The sequence below is a fragment of the Sebastes umbrosus genome, chromosome 3 (genome assembly GCF_015220745.1).
Source record: "Sebastes umbrosus isolate fSebUmb1 chromosome 3, fSebUmb1.pri, whole genome shotgun sequence".
Classification (NCBI taxonomy): domain Eukaryota; kingdom Metazoa; phylum Chordata; class Actinopteri; order Perciformes; family Sebastidae; genus Sebastes; species Sebastes umbrosus.
The window spans coordinates 4,968,150-4,987,455 of NC_051271.1; the positions used below are offsets into that span (position 1 = coordinate 4,968,150).

Below are 19,306 nucleotides of genomic sequence, written 5' to 3' on the forward strand. Positions count from 1 at the left end.
AAAATTATGAAAAGAATTTACAAATTAAATATTTATCAATCAATAAAAAGTTCAAATTAAAAAGGGATTTAAAAAAACCCTATGAGACAGTCAATAAGTACATCATTTAAAAATACATTAATGAATTCAGAAAAAAATAATGGAATTTAGAATTCTACTTGAAAATGTAGTTTAAAAAGAGAAATAAATAACTGGATTCGCAAATTGAATTATGAATACAGGTTTTAATCAGGCATTTAAAAGGGCAACTTAATTCAGTTTGTAAATCCAGTAATTTATGTCTCTTTTTAAACTGCATTTTCAAACAGAATTTTAAATTCCATTATTTATTTATGAATTCATTAATTTATTTTAAATGATGAACTTATTCAGACTTATGAGACTTTCAAAGTTGTCAGATAATTTCACTGTTCACACTATACAGCTTGCTGTCTTGTAATCGTGAGTCTCTCAAACAACTACTTAAAACATTTCAGCTAAAGTTGCTCTAAAGTGGATACTTAAAGCAATAATTCTCAAGTTGTAATACTATCATACAACCTGATTTTGATTTGCACATTTGTAGTGCTACCACTCTGATCATATTCCCTTCATCAAAGCTCCATAAAGAAGCAAAGAACAATCATCAATGACAGAGAACATATGAAGTGAATCATTTTCTCTGTCAGCTTCACACTTTGAAGGGAATATCACAACTCATCATGGTGGTTAGCAAGACCAAACACTTTAGAAACACATTTCTCAAGTCAGAAACCATAGAAATGATCCCTGAAAGTATAGTCTTAGTTTGACTGAGGGTGAAAACTGCATCTCATTCACAGGAGAATCATTCTCACTCAGGGTTCTTCTCTACCATCATCAAGCTCCTCCAGTAGCTGCGTCTCGTCCAGTCATGTGTGTTCATATAATTGAAACAGCCCAACCAATCACTGCATGACTCTGACAGCACAGCTGTGATACAGAGAGCACACAGACAGGGAGAGAGGCAGTACTGAGATAAAGAAAACACTTGTGTAAAACGTCTGAAGTAAGTAACAAAGTAAGAAAAGCACAAAAATGTACACTGATCACAATGAGTCAAAGTTCAAAATACTGGTAACACAAAAAGCTAATTTCTCTTCTGAACTGGTAAAAGTTTTTCTGACATATATTATTATGAATTAAATCAAGTTTTTTCTTTCCACAAATAGATGTGTTTAATTACATTTACAATTTAAGGCAACCACTCTGATCATATTCCCAACCTCAATACTCCACAAGGAAGTAATGAACGATCATCAATGATAGAGAACATATGAAGTATATCATTATTCTCTGTCAGCTTCACGCTCAGTAGGGAATATCACGACTCATCATCGTGGTTAGCGAGACCAAACACTTTAGAAACACATTTCTCAAGTCAGAAACTACAGAAATGATCCCTGAAAGTATAGTCTTAGTTTGATTGAGGGTGAAAACAGCATCTGATTCACAGGAAACTTACTATCACTGAGGGTTCCTCTCTGCCATCAACAAGCTCCTCCAGTTGTTGTGTCGCAGCAGCCAATCCCTGCATGACTCTGACAGCACACAGATAGAAGAGAAAAGCAGAACTGAGGGACGATAAAGAAAAAGCAAGAAAAGTAAGAATCAAAGTAGGAAAAGTTGATGGTTCAAATACTGGCAAGACAAAAGACTAATTTCTCTCACTGATTGGAAGAAGATGTGTTCAAGTCCCAATAAACATTCATGATGCTGTAAAATTGGAATTTTGCTTCATTTCTTTCAACTGATCTGTTTTTTTTAAATCATTATGTCAAGTCCTCCAGAGGTGATTATATTAATAACATGATTAACTATTAAAATTGTTGATTACCTTTCTGTCAGTCCACTAACACAATAATAATCTAGTTGTTTCCTCACTAAACCTTAACAGTCTCTCAAACAACTACCTAGGAAATCTTATCAACATTGTTCTGAAGTGGATATCTAAAGCAACCTCACCATACAAACACTTTATTTTTATTTTAACATTTATGCCGCTACCACTCTGATCATATTCCCTTCATCAATGCTCCATGAAGAAGCAAAGAACGATCATCAATAACAGAAAACATATGAAGTGAATCATTATTCTCTATCAGCTTCACGCTCAGTAGGGAATATCACGACTCATCATCGTGGTTAGCGAGACCAAACACTTTAGAAACACATTTCTCAAGTCAGAACCTATAGAAATGATCCCTGAAAGTATAGTCTTAATGATTCTGAGGGTGAAAACTGCATCTCATTCACAGGAGAATCATTCTCACTCAGGGTTCTTCTCTACCATCATCAAGCTCCTCCAGTAGCTGCGTCTCATCCAGACATGTGTGTTTATATAAATGAAACAGCCCAACCAATCACTGCATGACTCTGACAGCACAGCTGTGATACAGAGAGCACACAGACAGGGAGAGAGGCAGTACTGAGATAAAGAAAACACTTGTATAAAAGGTCTTAAGTAAGTAACAAAATAAGTAAAGCTACAAAAAGTCAAAGTTCAAATTACTGGCTACACAAAAGGCTAATTTCTCTCCTACTCTAGAAGTAGTGTGTCTATTTTGTATTATTATTAAGCAATACTGTGACATGATTTCCTGATAATTATATTTCCATTTTTTTACATTGTAAGGCTGCCACTCTGATCATATTCCCAACCTCAATACTCCACAAGGAAGTAATGAACGATCATCAATGATAGAGAACTTATGAACTGAATCATTATTCTCTATCCGCTTCACGCTCAGTAGGGAATATCACGACTCATCATCGTGGTTAGCGAGACCAAACACTTTAGAAACACATTTCTCAAGTCAGAAACTATAGAAATGATCCCTGAAAGTATAGTCTTAATGATTCTGAGGGTGAAAACAGAAAGTCATTGACAGGACAATCGTTCTCACTCATGGTTTCACCTCGCCGTCACACATGACCAAAACGACCAAACAAACAAAGTATAACCGTAATAAAACCATGACATTAAAACTTCAGTCTAAACTGTTGCTAAAGCTGTTGATCGAATGTTAAAAGTTCAATTTCATAATACCCACAATGTCACAAACATCTGGGAATTTTAATCATATTTGTTGATTTATTAAAAGCCTGTAAATGCCAAAACCTTTAAAATTAACCAGGCTGTTTGGAAGATTTATTTATTAATTTATTTTTCAACATATCTGCTACTACCACTACACATTATACCAGAATGAAACTCAAACCAGTTTGACTTATATTGATAATTCACAACACTGCTAGATCCACTCTGATCATATTCCCTTCATCAAAGCTCCATAAAGAAGGCTGAAGAAAAACGAAAAATGTCTCCCATCTATCATTTTCCTCTAGTTACAGAACCACATTCACTGTCCTCTGCCCAGTTAAACCACTGCTACATATCTGGAATATATCTGCCTGCTTTACACTCTTTGACCAGTAGGTGGTTTCCTGAGCACATGGAGCTTCGTGAGATGAACCCTTTTGCAAACCAATTTGCTGAAGAGCTTCAGTGCTTCATGAAGCTTCATCTTGCCATCGCTAGACACACACACACAAATCTTAAATACATTTTCTTGGTGAGATTTGTGCCTGATCAGATGTGTCTTCTATTAGTTTTCCACCTCCGATGAAGAGCAGATGCTCCTCAAGCCTAAGGGCCCTATTTTAACCATTATATGCTATTTTAGCATACAATTATTAAATCATGTTTATAATAAAGTCATTTTTGATAAATTGAGTAATTTGGCAGTAATTCCAAAGAAATTTCAAATAGGTTACTTGCTAATTATCAGCTAATTACTATGAAATTTGCGGACCTATAAAATGAAATGTTACCAAAATCGTTAAGAAAAGGTAGTAATACCACAGTGTAAAAATACTGTACTTAAAGTATCTAAAAGTACCTTTTATTATTATTATGCTGAATGGTACATGTCTTGATGCAGTACTGTAAACATCACATTAATATTGCAGCTGGTTATGTACTGTATATATATGTATATGTATATGTATATATATATATATATGTATGTATATATACTGTATATCATAATGTATTAGTTGATTCAGATTATTAATACACAATATAAATCTGCAAAGTAACTAAAGCTGTCCAATAAATGTAGTGCAGTAAAAACTACCTACAACCTTTCCCTCTGAGATGTAGTGGAGTAGAAGTATAAAGTAGCAGAAAATGAAAACACTCAAGTAAAGTACAAGTACCTCAAAATTGTACTGTACTTGAGTAAATGTGCTTAGTTACATTAATACTAATATTGCAGTAACATGTAGGCCCGGCTGACTGACTCCTGTCAGTGGAGTGCTGCTGCCACCATGTGTTTAATGGGAGGTTCTGCACACAGAAAGCTGGAGGCAACTTATATAAACTTCTTAAACAAATCTACTTCTGACAACACTTTAAGCAAGAAATAGGCGATGCCACTGCTGAATCTCCTGGCGACTGCTTCTCCTGCATTGAGACACCCTCCATCACGGATCTGGTGGAAATGCAGGTCGAGCATGTGCAGGCAGCAGCATGGAGGCGGGCCGGTCCAGCTTCATAGTCGTGGATCTTTCTTCAGTGTCAGCCTCGTTTTCACCAAGCAGCCAAATTAATACCCTCACTTTACAGATTTGTATTAAACAGAGCAGTCGCTGTTTTGATTATTTATGTGTTTATTTATCTGCACCATCCTTGTATTTTTCACTCAAACACAAATGGTGCAGTAGTTCAAGACTGTTCTCACAGTTTGGTACCTCAAATTACACAGCTTCTTTTCATTTCATTTAAAAATGTATTTAGAACATGTAGAATACAAAAAAAATAAAGAAAAAGAGAACGATCATACCAACAAGTGGACAACCAGAAAGAAGTAGTATTTACATACAATGAAAAGCAAAAGAAAAGCAAATTGTCAAACACTTGATGCCTTGATTTATATATTCGAAAAGGAGTAAGAAGAAGTACAAACTTATTTAATCCCACCCCTTCTCCATAACTCATTCATTAATAATTAACCAGCTTCCTTATTGAGCCATACATATACTCTAATTAAATGTTCTTAAATTTGTCTACTATAATTACCTTTTATCTCTGTCATACAGAAATATGAATTAATTACTGATATAATTATCCTTATCAAACTATAAATTTGTTATCAATCCAGAATACCAATTCATTACTTATAATATAACTTAATCACAATACCAATTACTTACTTATATATTTAACTTAATCATATTGACTAGTTATCTTTTCGTATATGCGCATATTATTATTGATAATATACAATTTATAATATACAATATGCACATGCAATACAACATGCAATACACATACACACACACACATATATATATATATATATATATATATATATATGTATACATTGCATATTGCACTACATGCGCACACTGCACACCACATACACATATACATATATGTATACATACGTATATATATATATATATATATATATATATATATATATACAATACACAGCATCTGACCATGAATACATTATTCTAAATTTGATTTTGAATTTTAAATTTGCATTATTCTTTACAGAAAAAATAGGAAGATAGACTAATACAGAATAAATATTAAGTAACCAATAAATAAATAAACAAACAGTAATAGATAAATAAACAGTAACCCCTGTAAACACCTTGTGATTGTCAAACCCCCACTTCATCCCTGTACCTTGTGAACATCATGTCTTTATACCTTATTTTAAACTGGTTTAAGTTTGGACATTGCTTTAGCTCCACAATGAAACTGTTCCATAGTTTCACTCCACAGATTGAGATACAGAAACTTTTCATGGTTGTCCGAATACTGTGAGTTTTAAAATGACCTGTTTAAATGTGTTACATACTCTGATGGTTGGAATCAAAATTCATCAAGGTTAAGTTTTTCAAGTTTATTTTTTATTTCATATCACCTGAATCTGGCATTTATGTTGTTTGTTATTCAATTTGTAAATGTTAAATTATATGTTGGAATTGTTACATGATCAATAATGTGCTTTTGTAAGATGGAAGAATGATATTTGTATGTTATTTTATACTTGTATCAAGTTCACTGCACTTGTGGGTTTCAAATAGATGATAAAACAAGCAGAAATATTTTTTTGATTTTTATTGAACAATAATCATTATTATTATTTGTGTATGGGAGGAAACCAGAGTACCTGGTAAAACCCATGCATGCACGGAGAGAATACTCTACACAGACAGAGACCGATCACCAGTCCTTCCTCTGTGCGGCTACAGTGCTGATCACTCTGCCACCGTGCAGCCCTCAAACTATGGAAGTATGGTGAACTCTCACAGCACACCACACCTCTAACCAGCAGGTGCGTATGGTGAACACTCACAGCACACCACACCTCTAACCAGCAGGTGCGTATGGTGAACTCTCACAGTACACCACACCTCTAACCAGCAGGTTCGTATGGTGAACACTCACAGTACACCACACCTCTAACCAGCAGGTGCGTATGGTGAACACTCACAGCACACCACACCTCTAACCAGCAGGTGCGTATGGTGAACACTCACAGCACACCACACCTCTAACCAGCAGGTGCGTATGGTGAACACTCACAGTACACCACACCTCTAACCAGCAGGTGCGTATGGTGAACACTCACAGCACACCACACCTCTAACCAGCAGGTGCGTACGGGTCTGGGTATCATCGGATATTCCGTTTTTCCTTTGGAATTCAGAAAGGAAAAAACGTTTTTTTATTTTTTCGTTTTAAACCAAAAACCAGGAAACGGCCGTTTTCCCGTTTTTCGTTTCTGAATCAAAAAATGAAAAACGAACCCAAACCGGGCCGTTTGTTTGTTTTTGCGAATTCCTTTTCTCATTATTTGTTTTGAATTGAAGAACGGAAGTCACGTGGGTTTTTCGTTTTTTCGTTTTAAACCACAAACGAAAAACGGAATCACGTGGTGCTCTGTTTGTTTTTTGTTTCCAAACGAAAAACGAAAAAACCAAATTAAAAAAACGATCCGATTTAGTTTCTTCAAGTTTCTTTCTGTTATTTTCTGTTTTGAATCGAAGAGCGGAGAACGGCAGTCACGTGACCAGGAAGTGAAGGCAAACATGTCAAAATAAAAGCCAAGAAGATAGTTTGGTCATTCTATAAAAGTGTAACATTATTTAAGAACAGGATCAAAGTAACAGTAGAAGATAAATAGGCTAAATAAATACACAAATAAATACATACATAGATATTTTTGTTTTGTTCTTTTCATTAACACATGAATATCTTTTATCCAAAAAGTGTGTGATAAATTACAGGGAGGGTCTCTATAGATGTTATACAACAGGGAGGGTCTCTACAGATGTTATACAACAGGGAGGGTCTCTACAGATGTTATACAACAGGGAGGGTCTCTACAGATGTTATACAGAACTCTCACATAATTGACACTTTTCTCTCTCACAGTCTCACTATGGGCTGTTTCTTTATGTCGGCAGGTGAGAAGCACTATGTGGCTACTCCTTTCAACACACCTGACACTTCCACCTGATCCCTTCACTCCACTAGGAAGGCTGTAGCCGAGTAGTTCTACATCATGATAATGCTGATTTTTCAACAAGCGATTATGACATTAATGCCAGCTAGACAGAATAAAGCTCTGTCTGTCATGACAATAGTACTGGACTGAAGGCCACTTCATCAAAATCATGGAAATTCACAATAATTAGGCCTGTGCTAAAAAAGCCGACGTAAGTAAGCCAAATGATCTTTGGCCTATCGCAATAACCTCCATATTGTGTAAAACCATGGAACGAGTTCTTGCCAACCACCTGACCAGCACAGTGCTAGATCTGCTCCAGTTCGCTTAAATAAGAGCAACAGAGGCCCAGACGACGCTGTGCTGACTCTGCTTAACACAGTCACAAAACACCTTATGCATCCTAAAGGTTATGCCAGAGCTTTATTCGCGGATTTTAGCTCAGCTTTTAACTCAATGAAGACGCATATTCTCCTGAAAAGGCTCATTGATCTCAACATCAACACAGGGTTAGTTGTGTGGATCAGAGAGAACATGTCAGACGTGCTGCCCACAAGGCTGTGTTCTTTCCCCTGTGCTATTCTCTCTTTTTACTAATGAATTTATGATCAATGAGAAACATTTTAGACTGTTTAAGTATGCGGATGACATGGCCTTAGTTGACCTTTTACAGGAAACAGGCCCACTAGGTGAAGCTGCCTATCTGGCCCACACTACAGCCCTTCAGACACGGTGTCACACTAGCCAGCTAGAAATCAATGTGGCTGAGAAGAAAGAATTAATCATGTGCTGCACAAAACAACATTTGATCACAGAGCTAGTTTCACTTGATGGCCAACATGTTGAAACTGTGGGACACTTTAAATACCTCGGTACAGTCCTGGACACCCAGGTGAGCTTCTCTGTAAATACAGAGTATATTTTCAAGAGATGCTCACAGAGACCTTTATCTTCTAAGGAAACTCAGTGGCCTCGGTGTCAGCCGGCAGATTTTAGAATTAGTGTACAAAACTATTGTTGAGAGGGTTTTAACCTTTAACCTTCCTGCCTGGTACGGTCACCTGCACTGTAGATAGAAGAATAAACTGTCTAGGATTGTGTCAATGGCAGGCAAAATAGTTGGTAAACCCCAAAAGCCCTTGACTCAACTTTTTACAGAAAGGACGAGGAAGAAGGCGAGGAGTATCCTGGCAGATAGCTCCCATCCTCTCTGCAGCCAGTCGGGAGGAGCTGTAGAGCCCCTCTGGCAACTAAACATGTGTTTAAAAAGTCTTTCATCCCAAATGCCATCAATATTCTAAACTCAACACAGTGACTGAGCAGATCTGAGCCACAGACACTGACATGAACTGTTTTAATGTGTAACATAACCTGTCTTTGTTTTTTACTAACTGCTGTCTGGTTTTTAATGTCTGTTGTTTTCTGTGTTTTGTGAGCCGAAGACAAATTTCCAGCCTGGTGAACAATAAAGTTTGATTGTATTGTATTGATCAGATCATATTGAAGGGCCGTCAGCTTTACAATTTAGTTTGGAGGGAGATTCGGTATCAGTGAAGTCAGTGCATTTTATGAGTAGGCCTTCTGTGACATTACCCACCGTAGGGGTCAGAGGTCACCACTCCTCAATCCCCAAGGATTTTCTTTTCAGTCAAATTTTCAATTTTGACGCATTTATAGATGAAAAGTCAAGTCAATAAACATGGTCAATGATAGATAAGTATGGTTGATCAGCATGTTTGCCAACCTTCAGACATCATAGTGTAATATGATGATTAATCAGCCTGAGTTCACTAAAAAACTGAAATCACTAACTTTCTGTATTCTGTTTGGTGGTTTATGATGCTTTTCAATCATTTCTAGCCTATTTGGTATAATATGTAATTTTACTTAATTTGTTCGACATCATGATAATGCAGATTTTTCAACCAGTGGTTATGGCATTAATGCTAGCTAGACAGAATAAAGCTCTGTCTGTCATGACAATAGAACTGTACTGAAAGCCTTTCCTTTACTCGGGTGACTCTTTACAGCCGTCTGAAAACAGCAGGTATCTGTTAAATCTACAGTATCTGGAGTGATGAAGTGGCCTTCAGTCCAGTACTATTGTCATGACAGACAGAGCTTTATTCTGTCTAGCTGGCATTAATGTCATAATCGCTTGTTGAAAAATCAGCATTATCATGATGTAGAACTACTCGGCTACAGCCTTCCTAGTGGAGTGAAGGGATCAGGTGGAAGTGTCAGGTGTGTTGAAAGGAGTAGCCACATAGTGCTTCTCACCTGCCGACATAAAGAAACAGCCCATAGTAAGAGTGTGAGAGAGAAAAGTGTCAATTATGTGAGAGTTCTGTATAACATCTGTAGAGACCCTCCCTGTTGTATAACATCTATAGAGACCCTCCCTGTTGTATAACATCTATAGAGACCCTCCCTGTTGTATAACATCTATAGAGACCCTCCCTGTAATTTATCACACACTTTTTGGATAAAAGACATTCATGTGTTAATGAAAAGAACAAAACAAAAATATCTATGTATGTATTTATTTGTGTATTTATTTAGCCTATTTATCTTCTACTGTTACTTTGATCCTGTTCTTAAATAATGTTACACTTTTATAGAATGACCAAACTATCTTCTTGTGAACACTCACAGTACACCACACCTCTCCCCAGCAGGTTCGTATGGTGAACACTCACAGTACACCACACCTCTCCCCAGCAGGTTCGTATGGTGAACACTCACAGTACACCACACCTCTCCCCAGCAGGTTCGTATGGTGAACACTCACAGTACACCACACCTCTAACCAGCAGGTTCGTATGGTGAACACTCACAGTACACCACACCTCTAACCAGCAGGTTCGTATGGTGAACACTCACAGTACACCATATCCCATATAGGAGCAAACACCGTCTTCTATATGGTCCCATAGACCCTGAAATTGTACACGCAAGTGTAGCCAGGATTTCCCCAGTTGCTCTCGACTTGCAGCTTCACATGGCTGAAGACACCTGCTTCCTGATCCTGAGAGATAGAGAAATGAACAGAGAGAGTTAGTTGAGCACAAACCGAGAGGATGGGAAATAAGGGATATAATGAGTAGCCTACAATGAGGACAGACAAACTGTAATTCTTATGATATATTAGCTTGTGGGTGAAATTTAAAAAATGCATGTGCATGTGTTTCGTTGCACGATGTAATACTCACAGACAGTTTGAAAGTCTGCAATGACTCTCCGTCCTGATCATAAAGAAAGGTTCCTAGTAGGGTACCTTCATCCTCTTTAGTCTTCATGCCCTGCAAGAGAGAAAGATAGAGATCCAGTTGAGCACCTTGTTGTTCTCCGTGTATGTGACGTCTGCAGTGTAACAATTTTAAATTTGTGACTTACATAGACAGCAAACATCTTTGGGCTGCTCGAGATGCTGCCAGTTAGCGACACGGTCTTTGAAATGTGACCCAGTGTCACATGGCTGATGGTCACTGGGTGGGACAGGGCTATGACTAAATGTCCACGCTCACCATCAAATGGCCAGCAGCGTCCATCCACGATTGGTCCTCCCTGAAGAATGAAAGAGTATAAAAAAAAGTTTAGATGGTATGAGGTATAACAAAATAGACAGTAAAACAATCCAAATCATTAGATGATATTGCCAAACCGCATAGCCATGTGTTTTGTGTGTGTAGTTCCTAGTTCCTACCTGAGTCACAATACTTGGGTCTACAGGTTGTCTCCAAAGAGATATCAGGGATGAAAGAAAACAGGTTGGTCCGGTGCATTGGTATGTTTCCGAGGACAATCGAGCTAAAACAAGGGCCCCTGCACACAAAAACACACACAAAGAAAGTGAAAAAGGGATCTCAAAACTAAAAATCACATGTGTGAATTACAATCTGACAGATAAAAATGATGAGGGTGATTTAGATGTCTCACCTTGCGACTCCAGGGCAACGTTGGGCATAATGTCCCCTGGTGGCTCCTTGACCCACTTTAACCTCAGCACCTCGTCCTGCAGCATTCTCATCCGCTCCCCCATCCATTCATATGTGCTCAAGGCCTGTAAGTGACAGGAGATTAATTTGAATGGTGGATGTTGACATCATTGTGTGTTTCAACATGTAGGTGAGAACATATTTGGGCTGTGATTGTGTTTTATAGGTGCACATTAAGAATAAAAAGAAGGTCATACCTTATCCTGCTTGGTTGATGGGAAAAGTGACGCTGAGGGTCCTGAGTCAAGAGAGTTGCTGTTCATGGATAGAGCCAGGGTGAAGTATACAATTCCTGATGGATGGAGAGAAACAAAGTATTGGAGAAACAGGTCAGTGATGTTTAATTCAAAAGACAGACACTCTACAGTATAAAACACACAAGCTGATGAACAAGATATGATTGTTTGTAGAAGGAGAGATCGCTTACCAAGACACATGAGCAGCATGAAGAACAGCCAGCGAATAATGCCGTTCCAGCAGGCCCCGTTGCCCCCGCTGTCCTTGTTGTCCCCGCTGGCCTCTTTGGTCCTGCTGTCCCTGTTGGCCCCGCTGGCCCAGCTGTCCCTGTTGGCCCCGCTGGCCTCGTTGCCCCAGCTGGCCCCGCTGTCCCTGTTGGCCCCGCTAGCCCCGCTGTCCCTGTTGGCCCCGCTGTCCCCGCTGTCCCTGTTGACCCCGCTGTCCCTGTTGGCCCCACTTGCCCCGTTGGCCCCTATGGCCCAATTGGCCCCTATGATCCCGCTGGCCATGCTGATTTTCTTGGCGATGGACTTTCTCAGACCGTCTGGAGAAAACCTCCTTTTTCTGAAAGTATTGTATAATGAAAATGAGAAAGAGTGAGAGCTTTGAAGATGTATAATGAAGAACTTATGACTGTTAAACACATAGCCTGTGTATGCTACAGAACATACTGTATACAAGCATGACTGTGACACACACACACACACACACACACGTCAGCTTACTTGTACGTAGCCGTCTCCTTGTAGGAAATGACTGGTTTTCCTAGATGGTTGTAATATCCTGCGTTGGTCAGTCGAACGCTTCTACGTACCGTGACTGTAAACAAAACAAGAGAGCAGAGGAGGTGGTCAGTCACTCACTGACACAAGTTATGTCATACACTTTGACTTTTCTAACTACAACACTTCTACTGTAAGAAGCAACTCAGTGCATGTCAATAGTTTTGTGTTTTTGAGTGTCAGACACACAGAAACCAAAAAAAAAAACACTCTATGTCAGAGATGTGTGGATTCAACTAAAGCCATTTTTGAGGTTGTAGTTTGTGTTGGATGAGCCTTTTAACCATTTTCTCTTCTTTTTGTGAATATAGACTGCTGTTTATTTTCCACAGTCATACAAGTAACTTTTTCTTTAATATTTATAATATAAATAATTATATTTATCCTCTTTTATTACTTTTCTCAATGTCAGTTTTTGAATAAGTATAAATTCAATCAGTGTTCCATTACTGCCTAACCCAGTTGAATAGAGGCTTACAGGAACTACCACCTGTGCATGAAAGTCATTAAAGAAAACTATTTGACCTAACATCAAGTTGAACATATTGTTGTTGTTTTTTTGCATGATTAGAAACTTTGCAGTTATATTAGGAAATGTGCAAAAGGGAATTCATGTCCATGACTGGATTAAATTTTCTCGAAAAGTGTTTCTAACATTTTGTCAAACTGCATTGGACAAAAATGATTAGAAACATCTCTCTCACACAGTCTGAATATTAATCTCTCAAAGGTAGGATTAATCACGTTACATATGAATATGTTCCAACAGAAACCATACAGAGGTATTGCTGCTCTGCTTACTGAGTGTGTGTTTCACAGATCTGTGATAGAAACAATTCTTTACCTTCACTTTGCCTGTTTGATAACATTGTGTCAATGAAGAAGTGGATGTTCAGCGTTGAGTTTTGGTCTCTTGGCGGTTTTGCAAGATATTTTGCTCTGAGAAAACAAGTGAAGAATAAGGTGAGTCCTAATCTTACTGAATTCCACAATGGCAGTGATGCGTCATAGAATTCTAGAATGACATCGTAGAACATAGAACACACGCGCACACAGCAGCGTGCAGGGGCGCCCCGGTAGCTATGGCAACCATCACTGTCACTAAGATGAATAATAATAATAATAATAATAATAATAATAATAATAATAACACTATGATGAAGGCATAAAACGGCCAAAAAGTCTTTTATACACATAAACACACAATAAAACACTTTTATTTTTAACTTTGCAAGATGTAGAGAACAGTTGGGGTAAATTTTATGGTATTGTTTTCATTTGGACAAAAAGTTGCAATTTATGAAATCATTCAAATAAAAAAGACTAGTTTTTTTGTTAACACAATGACACAAAAAAATGACATTGAATCCTTTGGGAGTGTAAAACCCATACGGACATATCAGATCCATTTATCTACAAACTGAAAGAAACACAAATGCAAATTTTTCCCTTAAAATTGAGTGTTCTTGTGAAACAAAAATATATTTAAAAGTTCTTGAAATGTTTAACCAGTGCTCTGTCTTTTGCATTTATTATTCTTTCTTTTGGGGTTGATACGAGGTTTTACTGTAACCTTTTAACATAAAGGAAATAAAAGCAGAGGAGGATGTTATTCAGCACCTTTTTTATCCTCCAAGACTGATGGTTGAACATTACTGGGAGAATAAAATATAAAATATCTTATCTATATCTATCTGCTTTGTATATAGGTAGATATATAGGTGTTGTAGCTAGTATACGAGGGCAGTCATGCAGCAGGTGGCTGAACTGATGAAGACAAGATGGACGACATCGATAGCACATTTAGCTGGACAGTGAGGCCTTAAATGGGTCCCTAATAAAATATGCCTCACATCAGTCAGTATGTTTCCTTCTGCCTGCTTTAAGGACAGTTTCACTTTGCTCATTTAAAAGAAAAAGAAAAAAGAAAAACCTGAATTTCGCCAAACAAAGACAGAAAATGCAAAAACTTTAATGGAAACAGATTATCTGTATTATAAACACTTTGGTAACACTTTATTTTACAGGTCTGCACATTTCATGGTAATTAGGTGATAATTAGCAAGTACATTTCTTTGGAATTACTGCCAAATTACCCCAATATTTACAGTTGCCTAGTAAAATTATACCGGTCATAGATAACGTATTTAATTGCTTTTTATGCTGTTTTCTGAAATTTGCAGACTATGGCAAGCCAAGTTAGCTCACCTTAAAGCACATTACGCTAGATTTGAGATAAAGTTAACAAACCCCCAGTTGGACAGGATTTATTTAAACTTTTAGTACATAGTAATTTAAATGAGGGCTATTTAAGTGTTCCTACTGGGTAGCTGATTTACCTAAAAAAGATGTCCGAAAAAAAATTCGGAAAAAAAAGATCTGAAAAATTTCTCAAAATAAAAGTCTGAAAAAAAATATCTGAAAAATGTCTGAAAAAGATGTCCGAAAAAAAATTCTGAAAAAAAAGATCTGAAAAATTTCTGAAAAAAAAATATCTGAAAAAAAAGATATGAAAAAAAAGTAAAAAAAAAAAATATCTGAAAAATGTCCGAAAAAAAAGTCTGAAAAAAATATCTGAAAAATTTCTCAAAATAAAAGTCTGAAAAAAAATATCTGAAAAATGTCTGAAAAAGATGTCCGAAAAAAAATTCTGAAAAATTTCTGAAAATAAAAGTCTGAAAAAAAGATCTAAAAAAAGTCTGAAAAATAGATCTGAAAAAAAAGTCTGAAAGAAATAATTCTGAAAAAAAATATCAGAAAAATGTCTGAAAAAGATGTCCGAAAAAAAATTCTGAAAAAAAAGATCTGAAAAATTTCTCAAAATAAAAGTCTGAAAAATGTCTGAAAAAGATGTCCAAAAAAAAATTCTGAAAAATTTCTGAAAATAAAAGTCTGAAAAAAAAGATCTAAAAAAAGTCTGAAAAAATGTCCGAAAAAAATGTCCCAAAAAAAAGTCTGAAAAATAGATCTGAAAAAAGTCTGAAAAAAAAAATTCTGAAAAAGATGTCCGAAAAAAATTTCTGAAAAAAAAGATCTGAAAAATTTCTGAAAATAAAAGTCTGAAAAAAAAGTCAAAAAAAAAGATCTGAAAAATGTCTAAAAAAAAAAATGTCTGAAAAAGACGTCCGAAAAAAAATTCTGAAAAATTTCTGAAAATAAAAGTCTGAAAAAAAAGTAAAAAAAAAAATACCTGAAAAATGTCCGAAAAAAAAGTCTGAAAAATAGATCTGAAAAAAGTCTGAAAAAAAAAAGTCTGAAAAATGTCTGAAAAAGATGTCCGAAAAAAAATATCTGAAAAATTTCTGAAAATAAAAGTCTGAAAAAAAAGTCTGAAAAAATGTCCCAAAGAAAAGTCTGAAAAAAAGATCTGAAAAATGTCCGAAAAAAAAGTCTGAAAAAATGTCCCAAAAAAAAGTCTGAAAAAATGTCCCAAAAAAAAGTCTGGAAAATAGATCTGAAAAAAGTCTGAAAAAAAAAATTCTAAAAAATTTCTGAAAATAAAAGTCTGAAAAAAAAGATCTGAAAAAAAAGTAAAAAAAAAAAATCTGAAAAATGTCCGAAAAAAAAAATTCGAAAAATTTCGGACAAAAAAAGTCTAAAAAAAGTCTGAAAAAAAAGATTTGAAAAATTTCGGACAGAAAAAGTCTGAAAAAAAAGTCTAAAAAAAAGATCTGAAAAAAGTCCGAAAAAAAAGTCTGAAAAAATGTCCCAAAAAAAGTCTGGAAAATAGATCTGAAAAGTCTGAAAAAAAAAATTCTGAAAAAAAAGATCTGAAAAATTTCTGAAAATAAAAGTCTGAAAAAAAATATCTGTAAAAAAAGTAAAAAAAAAAAAGATCTGAAAAAAAAGTCTGGAAAAAAAAAATTCTGAAAAAAAATATCTGAAAAATGTCTGAAAAAGAGGTCCGAAAAAAATTTCTGAAAAATTTCTGAAAATAAAAGTCTGAATAAAGATCTGAAAAAAGTCTGAAAAAATGTCCCAAAGAAAAGTCTGAAAAATAGATCTGAAAAAAAATATCTGAAAAATGTCTGAAAAAGATGTCCGACAAAAAATTCTGAAAAAAAAGATCTGAAAAATTTCTGAAAATAAAAGTCTGAAAAAAAAGTAAAAAAAAAAATATCTGAAAAATGTCCGAAATAAAAGTCTGAAAAAAAAGATCTGAAAAAAAAGATCTGAAAAATGTCCGAAAAAAACGATTTGAAAAATTTCGGACAAAAAGTCTAAAAAAAAAGATCTAAAAAAAGTCTGAAAAAAAAGATTTGAAAAATTTCAGACAGAAAGTCTGAAAAAAAAGATCTGAAAAAAAAGTCTGAAAAAAAAGTCTGAAAAAAAGTCTGAAAAATGTCCGAAAAAAAAGATTTGAAAAATTTCGGACAAAAAAAGTCTAAAAAAAGTCTGAAAAAAAAGATTTGAAAAATTTCGGACAGAAAAAGTCTGAAAAAAAAGATCTAAAAAAAGATCTGAAAAAAGTCCGAAAAAAAAGTCTGAAAAAATGTCCCAAAAAAAGTCTGGAAAATAGATCTGAAAAGTCTGAAAAAAAAAATTCTGAAAAAAAAGATCTGAAAAATTTCTGAAAATAAAAGTCTGAAAAAAAATATCTGTAAAAAAAGTAAAAAAAAAAAAGATCTGAAAAAAAAGTCTGGAAAAAAAAAATTCTGAAAAAAAATATCTGAAAAATGTCTGAAAAAGAGGTCCGAAAAAAATTTCTGAAAAATTTCTGAAAATAAAAGTCTGAATAAAGATCTGAAAAAAGTCTGAAAAAATGTCCCAAAGAAAAGTCTGAAAAATAGATCTGAAAAAAAAATATCTGAAAAATGTCTGAAAAAGATGTCCGACAAAAAATTCTGAAAAAAAAGATCTGAAAAATTTCTGAAAATAAAAGTCTGAAAAAAAAGTAAAAAAAAAAATATCTGAAAAATGTCCGAAATAAAAGTCTGAAAAAAAAGATCTGAAAAAAAAGATCTGAAAAATGTCCGAAAAAAAACGATTTGAAAAATTTCGGACAAAAAGTCTAAAAAAAAAGATCTAAAAAAAGTCTGAAAAAAAAGATTTGAAAAATTTCAGACAGAAAGTCTGAAAAAAAAGATCTGAAAAAAAAGTCTGAAAAAAAAGTCTGAAAAAAAGTCTGAAAAATGTCCGAAAAAAAAGATTTGAAAAATTTCGGACAAAAAAAGTCTAAAAAAAGTCTGAAAAAAAAGATTTGAAAAATTTCGGACAGAAAAAGTCTGAAAAAAAAGATCTAAAAAAAGTCTGAAAAAAAAGATTTGAAAAATTTCAGACAGAAAAAGTCTGAAAAAAAAGTCTGAAAAAAAAGACTGAAAAAAAAGTCTGAAAAATAGATCTGAAAAAAGTCTGAAAGAAATAATTCTGAAAAAAAATATCTGAAAAATGTTTGAAAAAGATGTCCGAAAAAAAATTGTGAAAAAAAATATCTGAAAAATTTCTGAAAATAAAAGTCTGAAAAAAAAGTAAAAAAAAAAGATCTGAAAAATGTCTAAAAAAAAAAATGTCTGAAAAAGACGTCCGAAAAAAAATTCTGAAAAATTTCTGAAAATAAAAGTCTGAAAAAAAAGTAAAAAAAAAAATACCTGAAAAATGTCCGAAAAAAAAGTCTGAAAAATAGATCTGAAAAAACTCTGAAAAAAAAAAGTCTGAAAAATGTCTGAAAAAGATGTCCGAAAAAAAATATCTGAAAAATTTCTGAAAATAAAAGTCTGAAAAAAAAGATCTGAAATAAAAGTCTGAAAAAAAAGATCTGAAAAATGTCCGAAAAAAAACGATTTGAAAAATTTCGGACAAAAAGTCTAAAAAAAAAGATCTAAAAAAAGTCTGAAAAAAAAGATTTGAAAAATTTCGGACAGAAAGTCTGAAAAAAATTATCTGAAAAAAAAGTCTGAAAAATGTCCGAAAAAAAAGATTTGAAAAATTTCGGACAAAAAAAGTCTAAAAAAAGTCTGAAAAGAAAGATTTGAAAAATTTCGGACAGAAAAAGTCTGAAAAAAAAGATCTAAAAAAAGTCTGAAAAAAAAGATTTGAAAAATTTCAGACAGAAAAAGTCTGAAAAAAAAGTCTGAAAAAAAAGACTGAAAAAAAAGTCTGAAAAATGTCCGAAAAAAAAGATTTGAAAAATTTCGGACAAAAAAAGTCTAAAAAAAAAGATCTAAAAAAAGTCTGAAAAAAAAGATTTGAAAAATTTCGGACAGAAAAAGTCTGAAAAAAAAGTCTGAAAAAAAGATCTGAAAAAAAAGATCTGAAAAAAGTCTGAAAAAAAAGATCTGAAAAATTAGTTGAAAGACATCCATATTTATGAAGTTTGAAAATGTGTCAATTTGACCCGAAGACAACAGGAGGGTTAAAGGAGCAACGTAGCGATTCTTCTTTGAAAGACATATTTGAATGTGTTTTGCCTGGCTCTGAGATAAATAGTGCTGCAAATGGATACTTCTTATGTAATGAGTTGTTGTTCAGAAAATGGGTTCCTGTTGATGAGGATGGTGTGAAAAATGATGTTTTCCAGATGGTGGTGCCAACTAAGTTTCGTTCCCTTGTTTTGAAAGTGGCACATGACGAGTGTGGACATTTTGGTGTCCGGAAAACATACTTGAACATCCTGAAACATTACTTTTGGCCACGGGTCAAAAGGGATGTGGCCGCATACATTAAAACCTGCCATGTGTGCCAGTTAACTGGAAAACCTAATCAGAGGATCAAGCCTGCACCACTGCAGCCTATCCCAGCT

The 19,306-nt window shown here is 34.7% G+C and overlaps 1 protein-coding gene and 4 non-coding genes across 7 annotated transcripts; all 5 read right to left on the reverse strand.

The window, feature by feature from the left end:
* Positions 1–569: 569 nt before the first annotated feature.
* LOC119486045 lies at positions 570–784 on the reverse strand. Its single transcript, XR_005206431.1, has one exon. It is a non-coding gene; the product is annotated as a small nucleolar RNA U3 (small nucleolar RNA).
* Positions 785–1,221: 437 nt separating this feature from the next.
* Positions 1,222–1,437, reverse strand: LOC119486050. The gene has a single exon (XR_005206434.1). It is a non-coding gene; the product is annotated as a small nucleolar RNA U3 (small nucleolar RNA).
* A 586-nt stretch (positions 1,438–2,023) lies between these two features.
* On the reverse strand, positions 2,024–2,239 carry LOC119486042. The gene has a single exon (XR_005206428.1). It is a non-coding gene; the product is annotated as a small nucleolar RNA U3 (small nucleolar RNA).
* Positions 2,240–2,656: 417 nt separating this feature from the next.
* Positions 2,657–2,872, reverse strand: LOC119486059. The gene has a single exon (XR_005206443.1). It is a non-coding gene; the product is annotated as a small nucleolar RNA U3 (small nucleolar RNA).
* Positions 2,873–6,142: 3,270 nt separating this feature from the next.
* LOC119484628 (SUN domain-containing protein 5-like) lies at positions 6,143–13,542 on the reverse strand. Of its 3 annotated transcripts, XR_005206054.1 has the most exons (12): positions 13,412–13,542; positions 12,511–12,604; positions 12,247–12,349; positions 11,976–12,129; positions 11,746–11,840; positions 11,490–11,613; positions 11,257–11,375; positions 10,947–11,117; positions 10,763–10,852; positions 10,395–10,578; positions 10,262–10,353; positions 6,143–6,453 (listed from the first exon to the last, which is right to left on the reverse strand). XR_005206054.1 is itself a non-coding variant. In XM_037763598.1 (10 exons), exons 1-10 carry the CDS (start codon positions 13,434–13,436, stop codon positions 10,471–10,473), a joined length of 1,068 nt encoding a protein of 355 aa, XP_037619526.1. In that variant the 5' UTR covers positions 13,437–13,542; the 3' UTR covers positions 10,372–10,470. The 3 variants fall into 3 exon arrangements, 2 of the variants coding, with proteins under 2 accessions (XP_037619526.1, XP_037619525.1); XM_037763598.1 differs by lacking the exons at positions 6,143–6,453; positions 10,262–10,353 and having other exon boundaries at positions 10,372–10,578; positions 11,257–11,360; XM_037763597.1 differs by lacking the exons at positions 6,143–6,453; positions 10,262–10,353 and having other exon boundaries at positions 10,372–10,578.
* Between the last annotated feature and the right edge of the window lie 5,764 nt (positions 13,543–19,306).

What these genes read in the sequence shown, in the direction of transcription:
- LOC119484628 (XM_037763597.1), bottom strand. Translation starts at nt 13,436, where the DNA reads ATGTTATCAAACAGGCAAAGTGAAG. An exon ending in AAGGAGACGGCTACGTACAA is followed by an intron (nt 12,350 to 12,510) that starts GTAAGCTGACGT and finishes CAATACTTTCAG; the next exon opens with AAAAAGGAGGTTTTCTCCAG. An exon ending in GGGCCATAGGGGCCAACGGG is followed by an intron (nt 12,130 to 12,246) that starts GCAAGTGGGGCC and finishes TGGGGCAACGAG; the next exon opens with GCCAGCGGGGCCAACAGGGA.